The following is a 26,735-nucleotide window of genomic DNA, read 5'->3' as shown; positions in this document are numbered from 1 at the left end:
TTGAATTAAATTGGTCTGTGTTTTATTATTATTACATCATCATCAATCATCGTCGTCGCCGTCGTCGTGGTCGTCGACGTCGTCATCCGTAGTCGCTGTTACCATATTTACTACACAGTATTACAATTAAAATTTGGGTCAAAACCTTGTAAACGTCTTTGAAAATTTAATAATATATTTCAAATTTAAAGGAAAAATTTAAAATACAATTAGCCTACTTTATGTGGGTTTATTTAAAATTTTACCGGATACATGCCTATACTAAATGAGTTCAGGCATTTAAGAAATTCAATTGAATGTTTAAAACTAAAGCAAAAGTTTCGAAAATGTAGCTCGAATTTACTCATTAGATGCGTAGTTTCCTCGTGTTATACCAACAGTTGTCCCAACGATAGTGAAAGGTCCAATCCAACCAATGTATCGACTGTACAAGAAGCGCCTCTCATGATCAGCAAACGGATGTTTGATCTTCATGTATACATCTGTTGACATTATCAACATCCAAGAGAAAGCTACCAAAAGACTGTAATGTAAGCATCCAGCCAGAAAACCGCATGCGATCTTTAAAAAAAAAGCATTTCAGCATTTTATTAGATTTTGACTGCGTTTTTTTTTTTTTTTTACATTTTGTTATACACAATTATTTGTGTAATTTTATACGTCAATTACGTTAGTGATGATGCCTATCTAACTTTTCATACCGCTTACAATGAGCGGTATGAAAAGTTAGATGATTCCAAACTCCAACTTTGTAGCGATTCTTCAGAGATGTATCCAAGATAGATATGTTTTGCTGGTTGTTTTTATTTCTTTTTATGATTTTAGATCCAAGTTGAATGGTTTTCTTTCAAAAGCCTTGTTTCAGGCGGGTTAAGGTCAAATGTCATTTAATGGTCAAAGGGTTAGATTTTAATATGGTCTGATTGCACTCGAGCCCCAAATTAACACGAAAGCACTCTGTGAAACCAAGGGTTTCACCGATAAGTTTGACATTAGATAGCTAGAAAAAACTTTACTTTATAGAAAAAACTTTATTAGTGCATTTTCAGGAATGAAGATGAACTAAATTTGGAAATATTCAATCGTGTATTACTTTTTCTAGAGTTTGTATCATACTATCTGATCTTTGTGTGTTTACATAAAAAATTATGTTAACATTACCGTACTCGCGCGAATAAGTTTATTATTTTTTCTAACAATATGTGATTTTTTTTTCTTAGCAAGCCAATAACCCAAACAATCCATGCGGAGTGGATTCACATTTTCTTCTTATGTCAATTTCAAAATGAGGATATTTTCTCGCGGATAGATGAAAGCTCCCTGTACAGTATATCTCTCCAACTTTGCTCTTCTTACATTTTTCTAGTCTTAGTCTTAGGCCTAGTCCTAATTTTCTCCTTTAATTCCAGAGAATTTGTACCTTTAGCACGTTTCCATCTGAGTTTGCAAGAAGCCCTGCAATGATCCTGCTAATCTCAATCGGCAGATGCTTAACAAGCTTATACACCGCCACCACTAGTACCATATTAATTTCATCTACTGTTAAAACTCGCATTTTTGTCATGAGCCATGTTCTCATGGCGATTTTTTTTCTGCACCAGAACCATTCGTAATTTTTGGTTTCCAGATGTCCTTATATTATAATAATTTTTCATTCAAAAAGCGCCCCTTGAATTTTCCAGATTCCCCTAGAACCCCTCAATTTTCATAAATTTCCATAAGCACCCCCTCAATTTCCACTCTGTTTTCATGAGCGCGTCGTTTGAATAAGCGCCCCTCAAAAAGTGTTTAAAAAAATATTTTAAGCGCCCTTGCGCTTATTCGCTCGAGTACAGTATTTCGATGAAAAGTCAAAGTTAAAGGTTCAAAGTCGAATTTCAACATGTACCGATTCAGTGAGATAATGTTCATTTAGGATAGTAATCATAACATACCTTGCATTGTCCCCTTATTTCTAAGGCTAGACATGCGAGCTAAGTTGTTATGTTCAGATGTATGCAACGATATTTAATCCTTTTTTGAAATAAAGTGGTTGAAATAAAAGAATAAAGCAGTTAAAGTATTCAAGTGCAGCAACTGTTTTCATTGAGGGGCGCCGCAACCTATAGCTAAAATATCGGCGCTGGTTCGAACGGTACGCTCGCCTATGGTTCTGGTGGTGGAACAAATCTTCTCGAATAAGGCTTAACCGTAGGCCCAGTGTATCTAATTTGGCTCGTGTGCATTTAAAAGAACCCAATACATCTTTCGAGACGAGTAGGAGGTTACTCCGGTGCACTGGTCCATACAACCCGTTGTGGACAGATGAGAGTAGCTGGTACCGGTTTACCGGGTAGCTCAGTCATGAAGAGCCCCTTAGGAAAGAAGAAAGTTACAGTACGAGCTAATCCACAGCGCTTTGAGACTCCGGTATAAAGCGCTATATAAATCGAAATACATTACATTATATGTATATTAATCGAATGCCGGAGTACAGCCATAAATCGGCGCTGATTCGAACGACACGCTAGACCATGGTTTTGGTGGTAGTTCGAGTCTTCTCAGATAAGGACTATGAACCGTAGGCCTAGTGCACCCAACTTGGCTCGTTCCCTGGTACAGACAAGAGTAGCTGGTACCGGTTTACTGGGTAGCTCAGACACGAAGAGACCCTTAGAGGAGAAGAAATTTACTTTTACGAGCTTGTCCACACCTAGAGTGCCCTGACACTTCAGTATAAAGCGCTATATAAATCCCACTCATTACTTTTACATTAATTTTTTTATCAACATTTGCCTACAAATATTTTATGATATTTATTTCATATAAATTCAACATACCGTATTCTTCACATCAGCTTCCAGGAGCAAAAAGAAGAAATTGACACAGAGTAAGGCGATGACCAAATGACGCAAGATTTTGTACCGGCCTAAGTTCCTCAAGCCTCTGATACGAAAATACACAGGGGTTGGTTTTCATACAACTTGCTTCTTTTAGATATTTTCTCTACATATGTAATTCTGAGGACAACAACCTAGACTAGTGGGAAGGCAACACAGACATGCAGCTGAGCTTTTTGTTTGGTTTTGTTGCTCATAGAGGTCTCTATAAGTCTACCATTGATTAATTCCCCGTTCCTCGTTTAGCCCACGACCCAAATTAGATATCAAGCACTCAGACGCGACCCATCGAACCTGAAGTCAATAAATCACGTCCGTGTTTTTTTTTTTCCCGCCCTAGGGATAGCTGGTATTATAGGATACTACCCACTTGATTCTTTTGGCAAAAATATACTATCACCCAAAATCAATTTAATACCCATAAAAATTAAAATATAACTTTGAATTACTAATTTAACAAAGCCACGTAAGTTATAAAATCTTTAAATAAGTTAAAGGTTTGTAAAATTAATGATTTACAGGCATTTTATTATTCATAAAATCCTAGATTTGCTGCCAGAAATCTATGGGTTATGCGAAGACATAGACACATTTTGAAACATTTTTAAGCCAAACACAGTTGAAATGAACAAAACTAACACTTTGATTTAATGGGTTATGCAAAAGACAGATATATTTAATGGAAGAGAAAAATGTTTTCTCATTATGATTTTCAGGTGAAAGTCATACACTTTAAAATTAACAAAACTAACACTTGCAGGTTGAAATACCTGCAGTACAAATGTTTCAAAAGTGTATTTCTTAACATCAAAACTTTGATAACGCACGCATTACAAAAGTAAACTGACGCACATGACTCTCATTTTTTCACGATATGAAGAGGATATGCAACCCATCAAGATTTTCCGCGACCCGAACATTGGGCCGCGACCCATAGGTTGCGGAACGATGGATTAATTGATTGGCTGATTGAAGTTATTCAATGCTCAAAGTGCACAAACAATATGATTTGAGAACAAGAAAAATTTAAAAAAATTGCAAATTAAAAATTTACGTATAAAATCTTAAGTATTTAAAATTGTTATTGTTGTTGTTATTATTATTATTATTATTATTATTATTAATAATATTATTATTATTATTTTCATAATTATAGTTACTGTTATTCTACGTCAACTTACTTCAAACCACAAATGGTAACGAGGGTAGTGATAAGAAAAACATTCGAAATTGAAACTCCAACGGTCGTAAGCACGGACAAAGTCCCGTTATTTATCTGTAAAATATAAAACTGCTGTATAAGAATTAGCGCGTCAATCTTAGGACAAATAGCAAACAGTAGAAGCTCATATACTTACCACGCACGTCAGTACCTCTAAAGCTTTTAAAAACATTTTCTTACGGTTTCATTAAAACATAATTTCCATTTATTCTTACCTGATTGGGTTTCATCAGAATGACAAACGACGTCAGGTGAGTACATATGCACGTCACTCCGCTAACCATATAGTCGATGGCATAATCTGTCACACAACCATTCGATGACCACAATCTTTAAAAAAATAAGTCAAGGTGTTGTTACTACATTGTAGGCATTTATTATATATTTGATCTAATTAAATAATATATATTTATATTTAAATAAATAAATTGTGTAATACAATGTGTAATGTGTATATTACAGTTGTTTTTGTCGTCGACTATGGTTGTGTCACCGTCATTGTTGCCTTCATTGTTGCGCGTCGTCGATGCTCGTTACCGCTGGCATGATCATAAATATTTTTATACAAATGTTCCTTCACAGATATGGATAAATTTTATTTTATCCATCGGAGATTACACCATCATCAAATCATATATTATATTGGCCTAATATTTATTTTATTATTATATTTATTATGATTAAAATTTCTTATTTGATTTATTACCGGTACTATTTAATTATATTGTTTGTAAAAAAAGAAATAACTGAACTTACAATTATCGTATTTATAGTGACATGCTGGGATGAGATTTACGTTTGTATTAATTCGCCATAAACAGTATTACGTTATTGTTGGTTTGGTTTATTATTAACTTGTTATGCAAACAATTAACAGTACTGAACTTACGCTGACGTGTCATTTATATCTTGTTTGTAGTGACATGCTGGGATGCGATTCGCATTCGAAGTATTTTCTGCAGTTACGTCCTTGAATATATTGGTAAAATAAAAAACAGAAATTTCAAATACATAAATATATGCCAATTCAGCCTGAAATACAACTCATATCTACCCGTTAGATACACTGGACTAGAATATACAGGACAAGGGTATATTTCTCTACCCAATATTTGTTTGTATGAATATAGAGACAAGCACATTAGGCCTAACATTATTGGTTTTTGTTGTTGTTTAAGAATGTGTTTATTTTGTTAAATTGTGATTGTGAAATTTAATTTCACAATCGATAGTCCTACTTCCAACTAAGTAAAACTGTAGCAGTCTTTCAATTTTTCAATGCGCCTATTAACGCAGATACTGAATACAAAAACCAGACAAAACGAACACATTTTCAGCTATGGTTTAGTTATATGAGAGGGTACAGAGTATATGTATGCATGTCTTAGTTTACGCACATCATATGTACGCACATCATATCATAAGGGTTTATAGGCATATGAAATAATAATAATGACAATGGAAACGATAATGGCAATAATAATATTATTGATAGAGCTAATGAAAATAAAAACCATAATGATGATCATATGCTAAAAATAAAAACAGTAATAGTTGATAACAATAACCTATGGATAACTATTATACAGAAACTTAAATTTAAAAATAATTTCAAAATAGTAATAATATATACTATCTTATACACATTTCGCCCTTCAATTCGAGACCACCTTTGGGACCTAAACAATTGGGGTGGTCTCGGGGTTGGTCTCCAATTAGAGGGCTAACTTTGTGTTAAAAGATTGAAAATTGTTATTTGGGTCTTTTGAAAATGGTCTCAAATTAGAGGGGTCTCGAATTGGATGGTGCACTACTGTATATATTATTTTTTAATTTAGTTTCAAATATGGTTTACCTTAATAATTGGGAAGTGGATCTTACAACCGATACTTATTTCATTCTGATTCCTGTCATATATATTAATGGTCACGACTTCGGACACTCTCGGCAACTTGTTCCAATTGCTGTTAAATATAACATATTGTTAGGAACGACTAATTCTACATACTAACTAAACATAAAATGTAATATATTTTTAATATGATTGTGACACATTATCTGTGTAATACAAAAATATCCAATTTAGAAAATAAAAACACATTCAATAACATACATTAAACCAGTAAAACACAATATACTGAGCTGCCTTGTCTTAAAGCGTTGTTCATTAGCATCAGATTATCTACCACCATTCCAGACTAACATATAAGCCTAACGTATAAGCTAAATCTAAACTCATAAAAACATGAATTTAGGATTATATAGGCCTAGTACACAATAATAAATTAATACTAAACTTGAATATTGTTTTATCACGGCAGAGAATTGGTGTGTGAGGTAAATTTTAAATAATTTTCATTATTGAAAGATTTGTCAAAAAGGGGGACAATTAGGGGTTGGTCGGGGACAGTGGGGAAAATGCTGTCTATGATAAGCTGGGACCGTAACGATTACCGTTTTTTTCAAGTTTAAATGAGAAGAAAGTGCTTACACAGTTTCCAGTTGATCATCATAGTCAAACTTTACACTTGCAACCACTTTGAATGGTCCGTCTAAATAAGAACATATCGGTTTTCCTTAATAAGTACAGTAGCTATAAAATTGTATCAACAACAGAACCAGCCACTCCAGTACCAAAGTAGCAGTAACAGCGTTAGCACCAGCACCACAATTAACAGCACCACCAACACCAGTAACATCAGCTGCACCAACATCAGTATTAGCGACATCAATAGCAACACCACAGAATCAGCAGCAACAACATTATGTGTATGCACATGGCGATAGATGTGTTATTACTTCTGAGTGAATTTTTTAAGCCATATGGTGTTTGTGCTACTCGGTAAACATGTGAAATTTGAGTGGGACAAAAGGTGGAGATAGATAAAAAAATTCTCAAGGTTAAAGAATAGTTTTTGGAGAAAATTCCCAGTAGTGGAGTACTGTATGGAGTTCTTGCCATCATGAACAAGTCTGCCTCCAATTAAAGAGCATTTTTTGGGACCGGGGTTTTCATGGTCTTAAGCAGCTTTGGTCTTTAATTAGAATAATAAAAATAAAAGACATTTGTTAATTTGGGACTACAGAAAAGTGATCTTTAATTTGGAGGTGGTCTTTAATTGGAGGGGTCTTTTATTAGACCACGGAGGAATAACCTGTATTTGTGAAAAAAAAGGATGTAGAACAACACACATTGGGAGTATTAACATGATCTAGGAGACACTTACACACGATATTAATAATTTCAATTAAACGGCCGACTGGGGAAGTTCCATTGAAGTCTTCCTAAAGGTGTAGTTTAACTAATTACATACATCAGTCCCTTCACATAGTTATTTTTTTTTTTATCATTGTCGCCATCAACACAATCCATCATCATCACCATCATCATCTTATTCGTCGTCGTCGTCGTCTTCGTCGTAGTCGCCATTGCTATCGTCATCATCATCATCATCATCATTATTAATACTCAAAATTACAATTCAATCTATAATAGATTTAAGATTTGTAAGTGTGACAATGGACTTTGATATTAATGTGTGATTTCGTTTTTAGTTTAAAATTATGCATACCTTCTTCCAGTGGATCAACAACTGATGTCGAGAATGTGACGCTATTCGGGTCAGATGTCAGAGGAACCTCGAATACTTCCGGTGATTCTACCACGAAAGTTATACCAACTGTAAACTTTAATTCGGACACTGTATACAATTCAAAGAAATATTAAATTTTATTATATGTTATGTCGAACCTTATAATATGCTTAAGCTTCATAATATAGGCTAACCAGAAAAACAGTTCATGATATTCAAGTACGTTATATAAACAATACCGTAATGCTCGAATAAGCGCCGAATGTTGAATACAGATTAAACTCGCTCTAGATTTTTTAAAAATAATTGTTCTTTTTTATTGATTTTACGTAAAAGTTTGTTACAATTCAGTTTTTCCGTGAAGATGATTTTAATAAAAACACCATTGAAGGAATGAATGAATGTATTGATTGATTAATAGCAATAGCAGTAATAATAATAATGATAATAATAATACAACTATCGACAAGTTACATGCTAAGTTTCATCAATATTATATAATTGTATCGTAGTAGCTTTAAATTTACCTTGAGTCATCACCTGCGATGATCTAAGATTATCATCAGTTATAGAAACAGTATCTGTAATAGTAGTAGTAATAATAATACAAATAATAATCATAAAAATCTTCTTTTTTTTTTTTTTACATAAGGGCCCACTCTTAAAAACTGTGTTTGTTGTGGCTTTCTCCTTTCCAACAATATGTTTTATCAGGTTAATCGCTGTCGGAACTGCTTGACCGTTAGTTCAATTTGAACTGCAATTTCTTGTGATTTTTGTATTCTAAATATTCGTATATGACTGCTTATAATAATTGTGGATATCTTCTGTACTTAATTGTGTATTTATTAGTCTTGGACTTTAATTGAGTAAACTGTTTTGGATTGCATTACTCTAACCGACGTAGCCCGTACCTTTTTGCATCACTGGAGAACTATTCATTTGAATGCCATGTTGACACAATGCATGGAATGCTCAATACAAATGAAGACAGGGCTAGATACATACATTGCCCTCGTGAGTATGATATACGTTGTTATCAACCATGTTGTACTAGGAACAGGCGTTATCAAACCAAAGGAAAACGAGGTGGTAGAAAATTAAGATGCAAAATTGAAGTGCGGATAAACACTGGCAGCTATCGGAATGTATTTAAACGTAATTCAAAATATAGGCCTACTGACGAACGGAAACTTAGGAATAACAATCTAATTAATATCAAATTGGAGCAAAATTCTAAAGTTATTCACACGAGCCCTCGGTTTTTCTTATCAAACGCAAGATCATTGAACAATAAGATTGATGAGTTTGAAGCAACGGTAACGAAACTTGGTAGCAATGTAGCTGTATTACAGAATCATGGCTGAATGATCGAACCAAAGCTTTAGTTAACATTCCCAGGTTCAATTACATTGCAAAGAATAGGTGCGAACATACAGGAGGAGGAGTTGCTTTATTCACAAATAATAATATTAGCGTACATAATTTTGCCGAACATGAAGCATGTGAATATGAATGTTGTTGAAGGAAAATCATTCTCCCCGACTCAAAGCAGGATCTCCCAGTGCTACTTCATAGGTGCCGTTTATTATCCACCATCAGCCATTGGTGGCGATGACTTGTTAGACCATTTAATACATACTGTTGATGCAATCCGTTCCGAAGACCTCTCTACATTCATTTTCATATTAGGGGATTTCAACGACTTGGACACTGATCTGTTAAATTCCAGCCTTTCTATGACCCAGATTGTTCATTTTTCTACACACAAAAATTCATTTTTGGATAAAGTATTCATTAGCCATCCCGAGGTCTATCACCCTCCTGAACGCCACGCACAGCTCTAGGTCGGAGCGATCATGACTCTGTGGTTATTAAACCACGAAACGAAATCAAACAGTCGAAGTATGTCCACAGTAAAGTGAGACCTTATACGGACTCCTCAGTCAGGAATTTTGGGTAGTGGATTACGGTACATGAGTGTAGGAGTGAGTTTATAACGACTCTTCGAGTAACGCTAAAACTAATGCACTTATTATAGGTGCTTTCAATCGTAATAAAGAACGTGCGTAAACGCACTGCAGATCGATCATGGATTACTCCAAAGATTAGACGCCTACTAGATGAACGACAGCGAGCTTATAAGCGAGCATCTGAAGCTGAATGGAATTATCTGAGAAACCAGGTACAAAGGGCTATCAAATGCGCAAAAAAAAAGTCATTTTACAACAATGACATTCAGTGCTTGAATCACAACAGTCCTGGTAAATGGCACAGAAACGTAAGAGATCTATGCAACTTAAAAAACAAACCAGCTTTCAACTTTCCCGGAGAGTGGCATGAAGAATGCAATCAGGATAAATAATAATTTTGTGTCTGTCTGTTGTACACTACCTCCCTTGGATCTGAAAGTATTACCAGCTTTCATTCCGGCTATTTATCCCCCACCCAAGATTTTTTCCTGGACAGGTTTTTAACCTGATCTGTAAGTTAAATGCCCGTAAGTCTGGTAACCCCACCCCCGATTAATTAAATTAGTTAATTAAAGTTAATAATATATCATCATTGAAAGACTTGCGACCCATATCTTTAACACCACATTTGCCAGAATTTGTTTATCTTTTATAATTGTCTCTTGGATTACATTAAGAGGGCATTAATGGTTTTTTCGATGTGAAACAATATACTTGCAAAAAGGCTCCTCGACGTCACAATCTTATTGACTTAATCAACACAGTTGTTAGTGGGCTTCAAGCCTCTGGTACTTTTGCAAATGTGCCATCGATTTTTCTAAAGCTTTTAATCGAGTTGATCATAGTGTGGTCGTCGAGACAAGTTCATTAATATAGGAGTGAGGTCATCTCTTATCCCCATCATCTGCAGCTTCATCTCATCTCAGCGGCGAGTGCGAAGCACAACTCAGGGTCAAAAGTGGAACGTGAAATTTGGATATGGTTTTGTAGTCAGATTTGCGAGAAAAACTTCAGCTACCCGTATTTCTCGACTGAGACGTCAGTGGGAGCTGTAATTTGTATGGCAAGGAGATTGAGCAACCCTTCATTCATATTAAGGAAATTTACGCCCAGAAACTGTGTAGTTATTAATATTTTGGTTATAATAGAAAATATTCATTTTTTGGTGACGTCACACTCACATTAGTTAGCATGCATACGTCATAAGCTAGATACGTCACCTTTTCCTGGTAAGGCAAACTTTCCCGGCGTGCTTTTTTCATGGATAAACAAACACCACTGCTTTGCACATGGATGCTTTGCCCAAGCCAGGGCTACAAGAGCCGCATTGTTAGCATTGTATAATACTTAAATAAGGTACCTCTGCAAATGAATTATTCTTAGTTATTTTTTTTTCTTATTTTAATTTATTTTTTCCGAAAGTGTACTTTCTATCACATATAATCCCACTGTCTTAGTTAGGCCTAGTCTTATACCTCATCGTCCCCCGCTACACAGTACATCAGCAGCCCCTCCCCCATACAGTACAGACGTTTGCTAGGTAACAACGTGAACTTGCACCTTCCTTCCCATGTGTTCATGTAACATTGACATATTGTTAGAACTAACCAGTTGTGTGTATTTCTTTGTGAAAATGAGTACCGCGGCGTACTCATTTTCACAAAGCATTTCATCCCCTCTTGGAAAGAGGGATTCGAAATAATTGTCTCCATATCTTCGCTAATTAAATTAATCACCGTATTTAGCTTACACTTATGAATTTAGGGAGCACTTAAAATGTGAAATAATCCTTTCACTACCCGACAAACTCCGAACTTCATTCATTCATTAGGCATACATAATAGTTTCATATTGCTGTATTATATACTCCAATATCACTGGCGCATGGTAACAACCAACTGACTGCAGACCATTTCCGGTCACACATTACTCTCCATAACACAGCACCCCCTAGTTCCGTCACCTCTGGGTTTAAACAATGTATATCTCGATCCACAAAGAAATTACATGTGGTGCCCCACAGGGAACCAAACTTGGACCCATATTATTTGTCATCCTTGTCAATGACATCTCTATAGGAAGCTGCAGTGGATGGAAATTTGTAGATGACCTCACGATTGGTGAGACTGTTAAATACTGAGGACCTCAATTCCTGCAAACCGTTCTTGAGAAGATAACGAACTGGTGTCATTTGAATAATATGATCCCGAATCCAACTAAATATCTAAAGTTTGACACGATTTTTTATGGGGTTACCGAATGCAAGCCTTTGAAAGTCGGTACATTTTAGGAAATTCCCTATCTTATAACACTAGCTCAAAATCCTGTAGCACCAGTTTTGTTTTTTTGGGACCCAGTTCACGAGCCTGGTTTTCGAATACCGCGCTCCAAAATCGAGTGCCATCACCGTCGTTGTGGTCGTCCATCCCTCTATTTTAAATTAACAATTAATCGTTTCATCCCCGCACCCCCTCATCCCCCCCCTTTAAATACAGAGGACCTCAATTCCTGCAAACCGGTCTTGATAAGATAACGAACTGGTGCCATTTGAATAATATATGATCCAGAATCCAACTAAGTGTCATATAATGAGAATTAATTTTCTGCTAAGAGAAATTCTTCCCCCTATATTCTCCGTTGATGGTATTGTACTCAAAGTTGTAGCACATATAAAATTATTAGGTGTTACCATCCAAGATAATTTAAAATGGGATTTGCATGTTGGTGATATTATTAGCAAGGCATCTCGACGACTATACTGTATACACGCTATGTATATTGCGCAGAGCCAAAGCCCCCATAGATGATATAACGTGTGTTTACTTTAGCATGGAGCCATCACTCGACGTCATAGTCATCAAATTGAACGGGTACAAAAGAGGGCCCTTAGAATCATCCTGGGCCCCAACTATATCACTTATGATCTTGCTCTGTGCTACCTTAATCTTCAGTCTCTTAAGGTTAGACGTAAAAAGAATTCTACTTAGTTTCGGTAAAAAATTAATGACATCAGACAAATATCGCGAAATGCTCCCTCCTGTTTGTAAGACAACTTGAATTTAGTAGGTCCAAAACAGAACGTTTTAGAAAGTCACCAATTCTAACATTACTGCAATTGATTAACAACGAACTAGCTGCGTAGGCTAGAATTAATCCTCTGACTGTTGATTTTTTATTTATATTTTTAATCTCATGTTTATATTGTTGTTTACTTTTTGATATATGTGAGTTCAACGTTTTCAGTCATCTGGCTGCCTGTTGTACATTTTATACCGAAATAAATAAATAAATAAATGTAACATTTTTAATAGTTTGTACTGTAAATAAAAAAATAATGTTGAATACAGATTAAACTCGCTCAAGATTTTTAAAAATTAATTGTTCTTCTTGATTGATTTTATGTAAAAGTTTATTACAATTCAGTTTTTCTCTGAAGATGATTTTAATAATATACCATCATGAATGAATGAATGAATGTATTGATTGATAAATAGTAATAACTGTAATAATAATAATGATAATAATACAACTACCGACAAGTTACATGCTAAGTTTCATAATCATATTGTATCGTAGTAGCTTTACATTTACCTTGAGTCATCACCTGCGTTGATCTAAGATTATCATCAGTAATAGAAGCCGTACCTGTAATAGTAGTAATAATAATAAAATAATAATTATAACTTTCTTCTTTTTTTTTGCATAAGGGGCCCACTGTTAAAAACTGTGTTTGTTGTGGCTTTCTCCTTTCCAACAATATGTAGCATTTTTTTTTTTTTTAGTTTGTACTGTACATAAAAAATAATGTTAAATACAGATTAAACTCGCTCTGGATTTTTAAAAATAAATTGTTCTTCTTTATTGATTTTATGTAAAAGTTTATTACAAATCAGTTTTTCTGTGAAGATGATTTTAATAATTACACCATTATGAATAAATGAACAAATGAATGTATTGATTGAATAATAGTAATAGCTGTAATAATATTAATGGTAATAATACAACTATCGACAAGTTACATGCTAAGTTTCATAATCATATTGTATCGTAGTAGCTTTACATTTACCTTGAGTCATCACCTGCGTTGATCTAAGATTATCATCAGTAATAGAAGCCGTACCTGTAATAGTAGTAATAATAATAATAATAATAAAATAATAATTATAAAAATCTTTTTTTTTTTTTACATAAGGGGCCCACTGTTAAAAACTGTGTTTGTTGTGGCTTTCTCCTTTCCAACAATATGTAACATTTTTTTTTTTTTTCGTTTGTACTGTACATAAAAAATAATGTTAAATACAGAATGAACTCGCTCCGGATTTTTAAAAATAAATTGTTCTTCTTTATTGATTTTATGTGAAAGTTTATTACAAATCAGTTTTTCCGTGAAGATGATTTTAATAAATACACCATTATGAATAAATGAACAAATGAATGTATTGATTGATTAATAGTAATAGCTGTAATAATATTAATGGTAATAATACAACTATCGACAAGTTACATGCTAAGTTTCATAAACATAATTGTATCGTAGTAGCTTTACATTTACCTTGAGTCATCACCTGCGTTGATCTAAGATTATCATCAGTAGTAGAGGCAGAAGCTGTAATAGTAGTAGTAATAATAATAAAAATAATAATAATAATGATAACAATAACAATAATAATAACAATAATAATATAATAATTAATAATAATTATATAATAATAGGATATATTGAATACCATAATAATAAAATAAATCTATTTTCAGCAGTGTGTTATTCACATGTAAAGTTCAAATGGTATATACGTTTACACAGTGTACGATGAACAATATTTGCGTTTGAAGAACTTGTCGTGAGTTTAATATTATTCAAAGAAATCACAATTTCTTCAAGCATTTGAGAGAATGCAGTAATCACATTTTTAGTGCAGACAAGTAAAACCGTGTGATGATTTCATCTAGTCCTCGCTACGAATCGATAGTGACCTAGGCCTCGGCCTACTGTCTATATAAATCTAAATTAATTTCTTGTGACTTTAAATAGGTCTAGATAGGCCTCAAATATTCCGATTAAATGTTCAGTTTCTTTTGCTTATTAAGGTCCATTTTTTCCAAGAAATTCCTTAATTTTTCATACATAATATTGATTTTGAAGTGACTTTCTTTGGGTTCTAAAGTACCTTGTTCTACGAATGTAATTTTCAAACTCTCTTCTTAAGATGCGCGTCGTGGTGAGGTGTAAAAACGCAAGCATTAATTTATCGCGATGCACATGATATGGTGATACAAACAAGTTGAATTGGCCTTTTTGACGCGAACCTAAACAAAAGATCAAGCAATTCGTGCACTAATGGAAAATTAGTGCACGGTAGAGATTGGACAACAACATTGGATGTATAACTTATAATACCTATTCTTTGTTTAACAAGAAAATATTTTATATCTTTCTAGTACTGTATCTTTAATAAAGATTGTTAATGTTTCGACAAAATGGAGATATAGTTTAAACAATTTAGGAAAACATGTTTATACCTCCTTGGTTTAAACTAATAATCGTACAGTAGATCTTACTCACCTATTGTTTTCAGTTCGTAGTAGTCATAAGGGTTGTTTACGTAATCACTTTTAAGAGGGGGATTTGCTGTTTTACGGTAGACACTGCTTAACCAACATTGAAAAGTAAAACGTTGAAATTCAAAAGAGACACAGTAGAATGAGGCTGAATCCAGACAAAGTTTTGCGCATCTCTGTATTAAAGCGTTATTATATTCTCTCACGTTCTGATCAGGCAACGCAGAGTTTGGCACGAGCTCAAATAAAGACACAGGTTCTAAATTATGAAATAAGCAGTAACAATTAGCCAGTAGAATACCTAGTCGTTTACATGGCGTTTTGATAACGATTGGTTGTAGCGCTGCTAATTGAGTTATTAAGCCTTTAAAATATACTTTGTATCTAATAACATGATTACAGTGGCGAATCAGTGGGCATGAGGACAGAATTGTTTGGTTTCGAATGTAAAACCGGTGGGCACACAACGTTATTTTAACGTTGAATCAACATCAAAATGTAGTTGCAACATCGAAATCCATTGCCAGAACAGCCAAACGGAGAGTTGTGCATTTTCGATTATGGCTAGGCCGTACTTGTCACGGCAATTGAAAATACAGTTCTATTTCCTCCACGATGAAGCCAACGAGGGATGATTTGATGATTTTGTTTGTCAAATAAATACTGAATTTATATATTAGACTTGTAAATCTTTTCAGCTCTATGTTTAAATATAAGGCAAGATAGCTTTTACCTTTCATGTTTCTATACTTTATTGTTTACGACCTGTTAAAATTAAGCAGTATTATAACCGATTAAATTAGTCCTCTAATCTGGTAAAAGATCGTATTTTCCGCAGTGGCTCTGCCCCTGGACCTCAACATGGGCCCTAGGTGGCCCTCAGACTTCCAGCCAATTGTAATATACTCTTGTAGGCCAATTTAGTTTAGTTAATTTTATATATGTTGTTTTTTGAAAATGTTTGAGCTTTAATATTTGTATTTTTGCCTTGTTAGATATATTGTCAAACAAAACAAAAATGTCCAATTATGATTGAGTAATAACAATTATCGTATCTCACTTTATAATCCCTAAAATCACAATGGTTTATAATTCTACTTGATAGGCCAATATTCTTTTTAATTCATTGTATTAAAGCTTAAACTCCGTAGCGCATTTTGATATACGCATTGGGGCCTGTTGTTATACCACACGATAAGAACCGTTTTGTGGACTATTAATAAACTCATTAACGTTGTGGATAATAGTTTGTGTTTTTCTTTATGAATTAATGTTATCATAACTAGTGATGTTTTAACAAGTTGAATTTACGATCATTTGAATTGAAATTTCAGACACCATACCTATGTCAATCCTTTCGTATAAATATACACCGTTGGACATAGAAACTAGCATTGAGGCTGAGTATCCCTCGTTAAGAAAGCAAAATGAATATATTGGGATGTAGACAAATGATCGACAATTAAATGCTTCTTGTTGTAGACACTCAGCAACACAGCTTTCTACACTTGCGTCTTGTAAAATGTTGTTGCCAGTACCCATAATAACAATTTCAGGATAAAAGGCGAAACGATCCAGATGTGAGGCTGCAAGACAAAAACCTAATACAGTAACATGCATTTTAGATTCAAGAAATAGCACAATAGTTAAAGTTATTTTATTTAAATTATATAAGATAAGACGCCAATAAAAAAAGTAATAGCAGGTGAAAAGATGCTTCTGAGAATAGTTCTTTTGCTCTATGGTCAGTAATCCATGGGTCATGACCCAAGTTTGGTTCGCGGACGAACTTTATATGGTCGTCATGTCTCGTGTTCTCAAAAAATAAAAAGGTATTAAGAAGTGTTGGGATTAACAATAAACAATAGGAGGATTCCTGTTGAAACATTAGAATTATGGGCAAGAGTATTATTATTATTATTATTATTATTATTAAACTATTGTTTTCCAAAAAGTATATGAATATATATTTGATCAATGATACAAGAGAAAAAGAAAAACAATTTCAATAAGTTGCACATACATTAAAACTAACTATAAATAAATAAATAACTTTCAATTGTATCACTTGAAAAATCTCAGGGTCCAACATTGCTTGTTTGCGGCAAGTTAGATAAGGTTTTCAAGATTTTTAAAGTTTTTTTAAATTTTAGATTATGCTGACTTAAATCGTTTTGTAGTAGTGTCAAGAGATTTGATCTATATCAACCAACTCGGCTACGAGCATTACATGTAAGTGAAAACTGAAGTGATTGAATGGCCGGTTAAAATTCAGTGGTTCTCAAGACGTGACATAACATATTCTATCGGGATCTATTTATACGATTTGAAAGTGGTTCAGTATTAGTGATCTCGTATAGTGAAATATTGCTGATTTTCTGGTAATGTATATGTTTAAGATTTTCCTAAAGAGTTTACGATGACATACGTCAATTATTTCAAAACATTTGCAAATTGTTGCCCAACTTGAACAATTACACAAAAGAATAGAAACAACAAGTGCATCATAACTAATATTTTACGTTTTAAAGATATGTTACTGTTTTTCCACGCATTCTGGTATTTATCAAATGCATAGCAAGAGTAATTCTATTTTCAATGTCTTTGTCAGTGTTAATTATTGAGCCAAGTAATTTGTCAGTTTTCCATTCATTTTTTTTTCTCATCGTCTATTTGAAAGGTAACAAAATCGGTTTTCTCTTCATTAACGAAAAGACGCCATTTTTTAAGTTCTTCGGTAACTACTGGTAAAGTATTTTAAAGTTCTTCAATGCTACACTCTTTTATTTTATCAAGGTCATCAGCATAAATAGTTTCGGGAGGTAAGTGATTGCAAGAGATTGGAGGATGAGGCTAGCTTAAAACAGAATGTAATTCAATCACTGCTCCTGCAAAATTGAGTGTGAACAGTTTGCCTGATAAACTGTCTCCTTGGAAGGACCCGATCAGACTTATCAAAATTGTTGATTCTGATTTTCCAATTTTTATTTTAAGTTTAGTGTTTGATAATAAATATCGTATAAGTTTAATTTCACTTTCAGTATATCCAGCTTGTTAAAGAAGTTTTGTTTCCCTGTCGATTGAATCGAACGCAGATGACAAATGAATCCCCATTTTTGAGTAGCTCCATCGCTTTTTATTATTATAACGCTTAATAGCATGCGATGGCACCAAACGACTTCAGAAATGCTTTTTCCTTTCTTGTAAGCACATTGTCATGGTCCAGTAAAGCGATCAATTTTTTCTTCCATTCTATTTAATGCTACTAAATATAGTATTTTGCGATATGAGAGTTAAAATTATTGGTCTAATGTTTTTTTAACGGTCGTTTTTCTTTATTAGGTTTCTGAAGTGGAGTTAATACTGCTTCGCCAATGCATTTAATATAGTGATGGTTTTCAAACGACTTATTAATTATTTCTGCATAAATTTCGTGAAGTTTGCTTGGTCCATATTTAATTAGATCACAAGGAATTTTATCTGGAACAATTGCACGATTATTATTTAATTTATTTGCGGGTTTTTCAACTTCTTCAGTTGTAATTGGTTCACTTAATGGTACGTTTTGGTGGTCTAATGAACGGCTTAATGGGAGTAACACTTTCAGGGTTAAATTTAATTTCGAAGTAGTCTTTAATAATTTCTGCTTTTTTGTATCAGATGACACAAATGAACCATCTTCGTTTTTCACATAGATTTTTTTGTTGGTTTTATCATTTGTCAATGTTCTTAGTGCTTTAAACATGTTCCTACTTTCATCTGTATTAATACTGTTTTCCAGTTGATCGGCTTCCATACTATTAAGTTGTTTAATGGGTTTTCTGATTGGTCTTTTACAAGAATTGATTTCTTTCCGTAATGAGCTTCTATTTTTTGATTCGTTTGAATTTTTAGATATTTTAATAACTTTTGTCTTATTTCAGACAGGTGCACGATTACTTGATCATCAAACTTAGTCTTTTGTTTGTTATTTTGTGTAAAACCTATAGTTTCTGACGCAACTTCATTTAAGCATTATTTTGGTAACTTGTTTTATTCGTATATTTGCATCATTCAAACGGTTATTTACAGCAAGATTATTTTCAAGTTTACTTTTTAGATTTTTGACTTTTTTGATTTTTGAATTCCTTAAATCTTTGTCGATAACCATTAATGAACAATTATAGCTTTTAAAAGCTGCTTTTTTGGTCTTAAAAGTTCTATATCTTTCTTTGTATAAACAATCTTGAACAAACTAATTTATGATAACTGTATGTCAAAGTTCCTGCATAAGTTCTTGAGTCTTGGGAGTATACGACATAACACACATAATCAATCTGGTTATAAACTGGTATGGTGAGTTTAGACTTTTTCCCTTTTTCGCTATGTTTTGAAGGCTGTGTTACTTATATAAAGTCTATTATCAACAACAAATCTAAGTAATTCATTCCCATTGTAATTCGTTTTTTTTTCAATACGCATATGAACCAAGATTACTGTAGAAAAATCCACTATCGTTCTTGCAATCTTTGTTAATTTTGGCATTAAAATCGGCCAGTATAAATAAGTCGTGACGTTGTGGTATGTTACAAGCATTATTAAGTTGTTCATAAAATTTTGATGTAATATTAGGGTTTTTAACACTTTCGGAATTTCTTGGAATATAGCAGTTTATTATGCGACATTTGTTGATATTTTTACTGGCAGTTTTTATTTTAACATCAAGGTAGGCAATATTGTCAGTAATTTGTTTCCAATTGCTGATATTTTGTTCGAATTTTTTTTATGAACAATAAAGCCGATACCTCTTTGCCACATACTGTTTTGTTTGAAAATAATTAATCTGTTTCCCGATGATAACTAAATGTCTTCGTTATTTTTACATTTAGTTTCTTTTAACGCGATTACATCTACATTGTATCTGTTGCAGTCCGCATCTAGCTGTTCTCTTTTGAATTGTTTAGTTAAGCCACGCACATTAAATGTCGCCAAAGAAAGGACAATTTTTGTTTGAGAAATATGTTGTGAACAACAAATTACTAGGCATATTAATAATAGACAAAGCGTGTACTTCATAGTATTATAAGCTTACGTAGTACCTTTCAGTTTTTTTTTTCTTTTTTTGTTTTTATGATATTTTAATTTGTGGTAGCAAATACGACTGTGCTAAATCTCTGAAGGTCGACCATCCGTCTCCGCCCTGGCACAATCCTGGCCCCCTTCATAGGTGGCGCGAAAAAGGAGCAGGTTTCACAATTGCCCTGCCACAGGCGACCAGGTTTTCAGGGTATGTGACCAAGATAGCGGCCTCAAAAGACAGAGCAGGTCACGCTTCATAATGGGGACTATCAGAAATGATAGATAAGTAAAAAATATTAACACACTATCCAAGAACCACTTTTCAGTACAGGCATGTGAGTTTAATTCAGATACTGTCACTGATATCTGCTTTTTCAGTGTTGTCAATGATGCGGGTGACTCTGATTCGACAACACGAAAACAGATTAGCAACAACGCAGGTGTGTAAAACAAATAATTCATATGGGGTACCATACGCAGCAAAAGTCCATGTTAAAATCAAAATGTAATTGCAAAATTCAATGTCTAATTTATAAAAAACCTAGGCGTAAATTTCTCAAAATGTAGATATAGTTTCCCAAAATGAAGTTCTAATTTTTCAAAACGTAGTTCAAATTTCCCAAAATGTAGTTCTAAGTTCTTTAAAATGTAATTCAAATTCGAAACGTTCCAAAACGTAAATCGAAACCTACCAAGCATGACTGGTTTGAAATAAATTTTACAACAACACAAGACATGGGAAAAGAAAACTTTAAATAAAGTTAACTTAAGGATTTTTAAAATATTCCAAACCTGTACGGTTAAAAAATAAAAAATAAAATAGAAAATAGGATATAAAGTTATAGGATATAAAGCTATAGGATATAAAGTTTCAGAGAATAATTGGTATACTGTACTGTATTTCCGAAGTGCCATTCGTTTTGGGGTTGCTACAATCAGGAGTTACAATCGATCCAATAAAGGAAAAGCACTATCTATTTCCTTACCGCGCTTCAGAAAATACAGTACAAGTATACCAATTATTCTCGCAAACTTCATATCCTATCGCGTTGTTTGTGTTTTAAGTTAACATATTTTTTTTTTAAGTGTACAGTTTTTTTTATTTTTTTTAAACCATTAAGTTAAATTTATTATTTTTTAAAGTTTTTTTTTTTTATTTTCAATGAAAAATAAATGCGATCGTTAATATTGACCTTGGTACAATGTAAACCTGTAATCATATGACTACTTATACACAATTTTACTATATTATAGGCCTAGACTAGGACCAGGCCTCCTACTATAGTATAGAGGCCTCATCCAAGACCTTGTTGAAAATCCCAGCCCACATTAGCCTAACCTATAATTCCTAGCATAGGGCTCGTGATCGCGGTACACTGACCATAAACCACGGATGAACTCCTCGGAGCCAACGGCCAACCATGCTTTAGTTTAAGGAGTAGGTTTTTTTTAGTTTCATAAAATAACATCAACTTTTTTCAAGATGTCAAACTCAAAGAGCTCAATCACCAAGCGCATAGAGGCTTTTTCGCATGATGCGCTATACAAATTTAACTATTACATTATATTTTGAGGAATTTACGCCTACGTTTTGATAAATTAGACATTGAAATTTGCAATTACATTTTGATTTTAACATTGACTTTTGCTGCGTATGGCACCCCCATAATTTTCCGCTATGGTATGCGTTCGTGTGTGCTTAAGTTAGCTGATCGCGGCTAGCTTCAACTTATATAATAATTACTGGAATAAAAAGAAAAAACAACAATAAACCACTAAGTGCAACTTTAATATCTATTATTCTACTTATCTCATGTACCTTAGACTATCCAGAAAGGGGGAATTCTGCTTTAAGAAATACGAAATTTCCATTAACAGCCCGCACCAGTGTGTGGCCGTCACACCAACACGCCTAATTATTAGTGTTGTATATAAAAAGTGATGGAGCTACTCAAAAAGGGGTTTTATTTGTCATCTGCGCAAGAGTATTGCCTATAGAAAACAGAAGACACTACACAGTATATTTTGATGTGTTATATATCGGCTGTATATTCTGGTTTTGTGACGACATTTCTAAGGCATATCGTACCGTAACCTAGAGGATTTAGGTCGTGTGAAGCCATAAACATTTTTGTGTGGGTCCTAGAAGGCCATTGCACATAAAGCTGGTTTCCATACAATACACAATGGTTAAAGCGTTTTCACTGCAATCCTTGCACTGCATAGCTGTCTCCGACGCAATCAGGAACGCTCTCTGAATCAACTGACCAATAAGCGTTGCCAATGGATTTTATCGACAGTGTGTAGCAATTTTAAACCGAGCTTGACCAAGCAAACATAACGAATAACCTGTACATTCAATAATTATAAATATTAAATACAGTATCATACTCTTACAATATACTTTTAGAGCCCTTAAGCTCGACTTTACGAACCAGAATAACAATATGTGCACTTTAAACATTCACTTCATTTCTTTAGGCACGAGCGCTAAGGATATGCCAACAAGTGAACTTAATCACTATCCTATGTGGCATATCCGCAGGGGACAGGGGACTGAATGGACCAATACACCGGGGTAACCCCCTACTCTTTTGAAGAATTTGCTGGGTTCTTTAAAGTGCACACTAGACAAATTTGTACACTGGGCCTACGGTTTAAATCCTTATCCGAGAAGACAATTGTTCAACCACCAGAACCATTGGCGAGTAAGCCGTATGAACCAGCGCCGATATTATAGCTGAAGGTTACAGTTCCCCTGACTTTAAACTACTCGGCCAATCAACTCTCCCCAGGATCTGCAGGTAGCACACTGGCAGCAAGAAACCTTTGTGAAAACACTTTTATGCGCAATTTATCTTGTCATAAACATATTTTGAAGGCCTAGAATCAAATGGGATCAATGTATATTCCACATTAATCGTCAAGGCATTCGATATATCAATAATTCTTTGAATGGGAAATACCTAATATTTGACTACATATAGCAATGAATAATTGAAGAGGTTATTCGCACGGTACCGTGCGAATTAGGAATAAGAACTTATTCGCACGGTATGACAGCCGTTACGTCATGAAACCTTAAATGCTGATTGGCTAGGTCTACCGTGCGAATAAGACTCATAAGAGCTAATTCGCACGGTACCGTGCGAATTGTCTAAAAAAAATTATTCGCACGGTAGAATGTTGTAGATAGAAATACTGTATGATAATTTATTTCACGGCATACCGTATGAGTTGGGCACAGCACAGACAGTCGATTCGATAACCCTAACTGAAGGTCCTAGCTTAGCATTGTGTCTGCAGACCTTTTACTCTTTTATGCTATCCTTGAGAAATTGCCATGAAAAAAGCCTTTGTGGAGTACAGTAATTAATTAGCTTTAGCTGTCCCTGACCATCGTGTTGTTTCTCGTTGTCTTGCTTTTCTTTTGTGTTCTTGGTCGAATAAATAAATGAAATGAAATGATATGTACTGGTGGTATTATAGTCCCCTATCATAGGGCCTAGTAGTGATATTGATTTTTGTTCCATTCAAAAATATTAAATGGGGAAACAAAAGAAAATTAATTACTTAGCACCAACTATGATGGGAATTGGAACAGAGGAGGATGAGAGCAGGGAGGTGTTACATCTCCCTGATGAGAGGCCTAATTGTATACACAAACCACATAGCGCTCAGAGACCATGGGAGCTGTGATAATTGTCGAAAGGTTGTTGTATATACAGTCAGTACTCTACAACAAGGTTATTTTCGTCCTGAAATTTCTTTAATGAAATCAACAAATGAATTGTACAGAGCTTATTCGCACGGTCTACCGTGCGAATAACCACTTCCATGAATAATAGTTGATTCATTTTTATTTTGCACAATATATAGACCTACTCTTGTAGGTATGGAACGCCAAAAGGACAAATTACAAGTGGCGCTGTGCAAAAGTCAGTCGCAGTGCAAAAGTCATGTGGCGCAGTGCAAAACTAAAGAGGTGCAGTTCAAAACTAAAGTGGCGCAGTGTAAACTCAAAATGCGTGTGCCACCACTTTTCGCGATATCACGCCAAAAGGACAAACTACAATCGCAGTGCAAAAGTCACGTGGCACAGTGCAAAACTAAAGTGGCGCAGTGCAAAACTAATATGGTGGCACACGCATTTTGAGTTTGCACTGCGCCACTTTATTTTTGCACTGCGACACTTGAGTTTTGTACTGTGCCGCTTGACTTTTGGCGATATTGTATGGAACGCCAATTTGGCATTAAAATGGAAATTAACTAATTTTTACTAGGTAGGCCTATATTATTATTATTATTACTATTACTATTATTATTATTATTATTATTATTATTATTATTATTATTATTATTATTATTATTATTATTATTCAATATCTTGTGACACCCCTCAAACTATATTTAGGCAAAGATAAACTAAAACATACACATTCGCAAAAGTATAGTGTAGCCCAAGAGAATGAATTTTTCTTTCTTTTATTGAATTTTCTTCTGGAAATTAAATCCCACTTTAGTAGTATGTTCTATCTCCTTTTTAAATCACCATTTACACATGTAATTAATTAAGATCCAATTCCTCAATCATCTACATCAACAATTGGATACTGAAATACACAGGTTTAATATTTAATACTAATGAATTTAATGAGGATGTGATATTATGAGTGTTGGTACAGTACCGTACGTATAGTCTTGTGTCCATTCACCTTGGTCATTAAATGTCTATGTCTATAGAATAAACTTGATATTTTTGATAACGGAATACCGTAATACTAATAGGCCCAATAGTAGTAGTACTACTACTACTACTACTACTACTACTACTACTACTACTACTACTACTACTACTACTAATGATAATGATAATGATAATAATAATAATGATAATAATAATAATAATAATAATAATAATAATAATAATAATAATAATAATAATATTGAAAAAAAGAGATAAAAATATATCTTTTTGTAAAATTCAACCGCGGTTGATTGTAATTAATGATAACAATTAAAGTACAGTTGTAATAACCTATAGGCCTACAGGTAAATTATGCTACATAAGAATGAACTATTATTATTATTATTATATTATTATTAAAGGCCACAGTAATATATGCATAATTAAAATGCCTAAACAGTATTTATTTTACATATATAAATAATTTATATAATTTACATTCTGTCAAAATGTAAACAGGAAAAAGAGGAAGAAATCTACTTGAGTCAAAAAACATATCTGTGTCCTTTAATTTTTTGATTTGAGCCACTTGTAATTTGTCCTTTTGGCGTTCCATATGTAGGCTGATGGCCTAAGGTGTTGAGGTAATACATACTATCATAAAATATAAAATAATGATTATTAGATTAGATTATTGATGATTCGATCATATGATTAGATCATCAAAGCGTAGTAATGTCAAGTGAATTGAATGTTACAAACGGAAGAATAAATGAATCCAGGTTCAATAAACACATAAGACAATGTGGTGTCAATTGGGAAGCGTGTTACATTCAGACCCTAAAGGTACACCAGTTGCGGATTGCTATAAGCGGTCTTTAGGCGGTCTTAACGGTTAGCCGGCTATAATCGTGACGTCACTACAGGCCCGGGATTTATCAATCTCAGCTTAGCATATGTCTTAGGTCAAAAAAGTTAAGATGTCCCAAATAAATATCTTAAGCTGACTTATTAAACCATCTTAGCAAAATCGTGGCATAAAAATCGTCTTAGATGGCGCTTCCATACAATGACTTCCTAATTTTAAGCAATTTTTAAGCTAAGCAATATTGATAAATTTGACTTAAGCAAAAAAATGGACTTAAGATGAATTTAAGCTGATTGTTAGTTTGATAAATCTGGCCCCTGGTAATTATAGACCATTGCTATACCGCGGTCTAACCAGTTAGCCGTCTTAAATTGTAAAGCCTACTCGGAGGAGGCTTAAAACGGTCTTAAATCATTTTCATCATGGCGTCCTGCTGATTGATTCAACAGTGCAATGGCAAGACCTAGGCCTAGATCGTCGAAGTCGGAGAATAGAACGACGAATACTCCGCACACTTCTCAGCGTCTGTAAAAATAGGTCTACGGCGTTTATTTACGTTCATTTCGATACAATTGCGTGCGTCGGGCACGCATGACGTCGCCCTCAATCTTACGTTACCAGGGAGTGCTTGTTTGCGTTTCAATACTCAAAGTGGTCTTAGGGAAGCAATGGTTTTAAAGGAATGACTTTAGTAAGACCGTCTAAGTGATAAAACCGGCTTTATTCGAGGAGTTAAGACTACCGGTTAAGACCGTTTTATAGCAATCCGCCCCAGGAGTATCTAACGCCGGGCGTACGTTAATTCAAGTCATAACTACCGGGATGCTCAGACTTGGCAACTAGCCTATCGCTAGCGTTATTATTCAAAGTTATTATTCACCCCCCCCCCCACCCCC

At 34.0% G+C, this 26,735-nt stretch overlaps 1 protein-coding gene across 1 annotated transcript in view; it reads right to left on the bottom strand.

Annotated features, from left to right (window-relative positions):
* The window catches only part of LOC117121602 (adhesion G protein-coupled receptor L2-like), a 39,632-nt gene that overhangs the window by 6,328 nt on the left and 6,569 nt on the right, over window positions 1–26,735 (bottom strand). Inside the window, exons 2-15 of the mRNA XM_033266837.1 lie at window positions 16,570–16,812; window positions 15,231–15,485; window positions 14,220–14,273; window positions 13,734–13,787; window positions 13,259–13,312; window positions 8,222–8,275; window positions 7,674–7,802; window positions 6,593–6,653; window positions 5,957–6,065; window positions 4,991–5,070; window positions 4,317–4,431; window positions 4,061–4,155; window positions 2,820–2,925; window positions 344–561 (exon numbers count right to left, since the gene is read on the bottom strand). Coding sequence (XP_033122728.1) covers window positions 344–561; window positions 2,820–2,925; window positions 4,061–4,155; window positions 4,317–4,431; window positions 4,991–5,070; window positions 5,957–6,065; window positions 6,593–6,653; window positions 7,674–7,802; window positions 8,222–8,275; window positions 13,259–13,312; window positions 13,734–13,787; window positions 14,220–14,273; window positions 15,231–15,485; window positions 16,570–16,812 — 1,627 coding nt within the window. The remainder of the gene's footprint in view (window positions 1–343; window positions 562–2,819; window positions 2,926–4,060; window positions 4,156–4,316; window positions 4,432–4,990; window positions 5,071–5,956; window positions 6,066–6,592; window positions 6,654–7,673; window positions 7,803–8,221; window positions 8,276–13,258; window positions 13,313–13,733; window positions 13,788–14,219; window positions 14,274–15,230; window positions 15,486–16,569; window positions 16,813–26,735) is intronic.

This window comes from Anneissia japonica, unplaced genomic scaffold (assembly GCF_011630105.1).
Source record: "Anneissia japonica isolate Jap-2015-1 unplaced genomic scaffold, ASM1163010v1 scaffold287997_len74272_cov159, whole genome shotgun sequence".
In the NCBI taxonomy this organism is placed as follows: Eukaryota; Metazoa; Echinodermata; class Crinoidea; order Comatulida; family Comatulidae; genus Anneissia; species Anneissia japonica.
The sequence above is the reverse complement of the archived record's forward strand: the minus strand, read 5'-3'. Positions and strand labels throughout refer to the sequence as shown.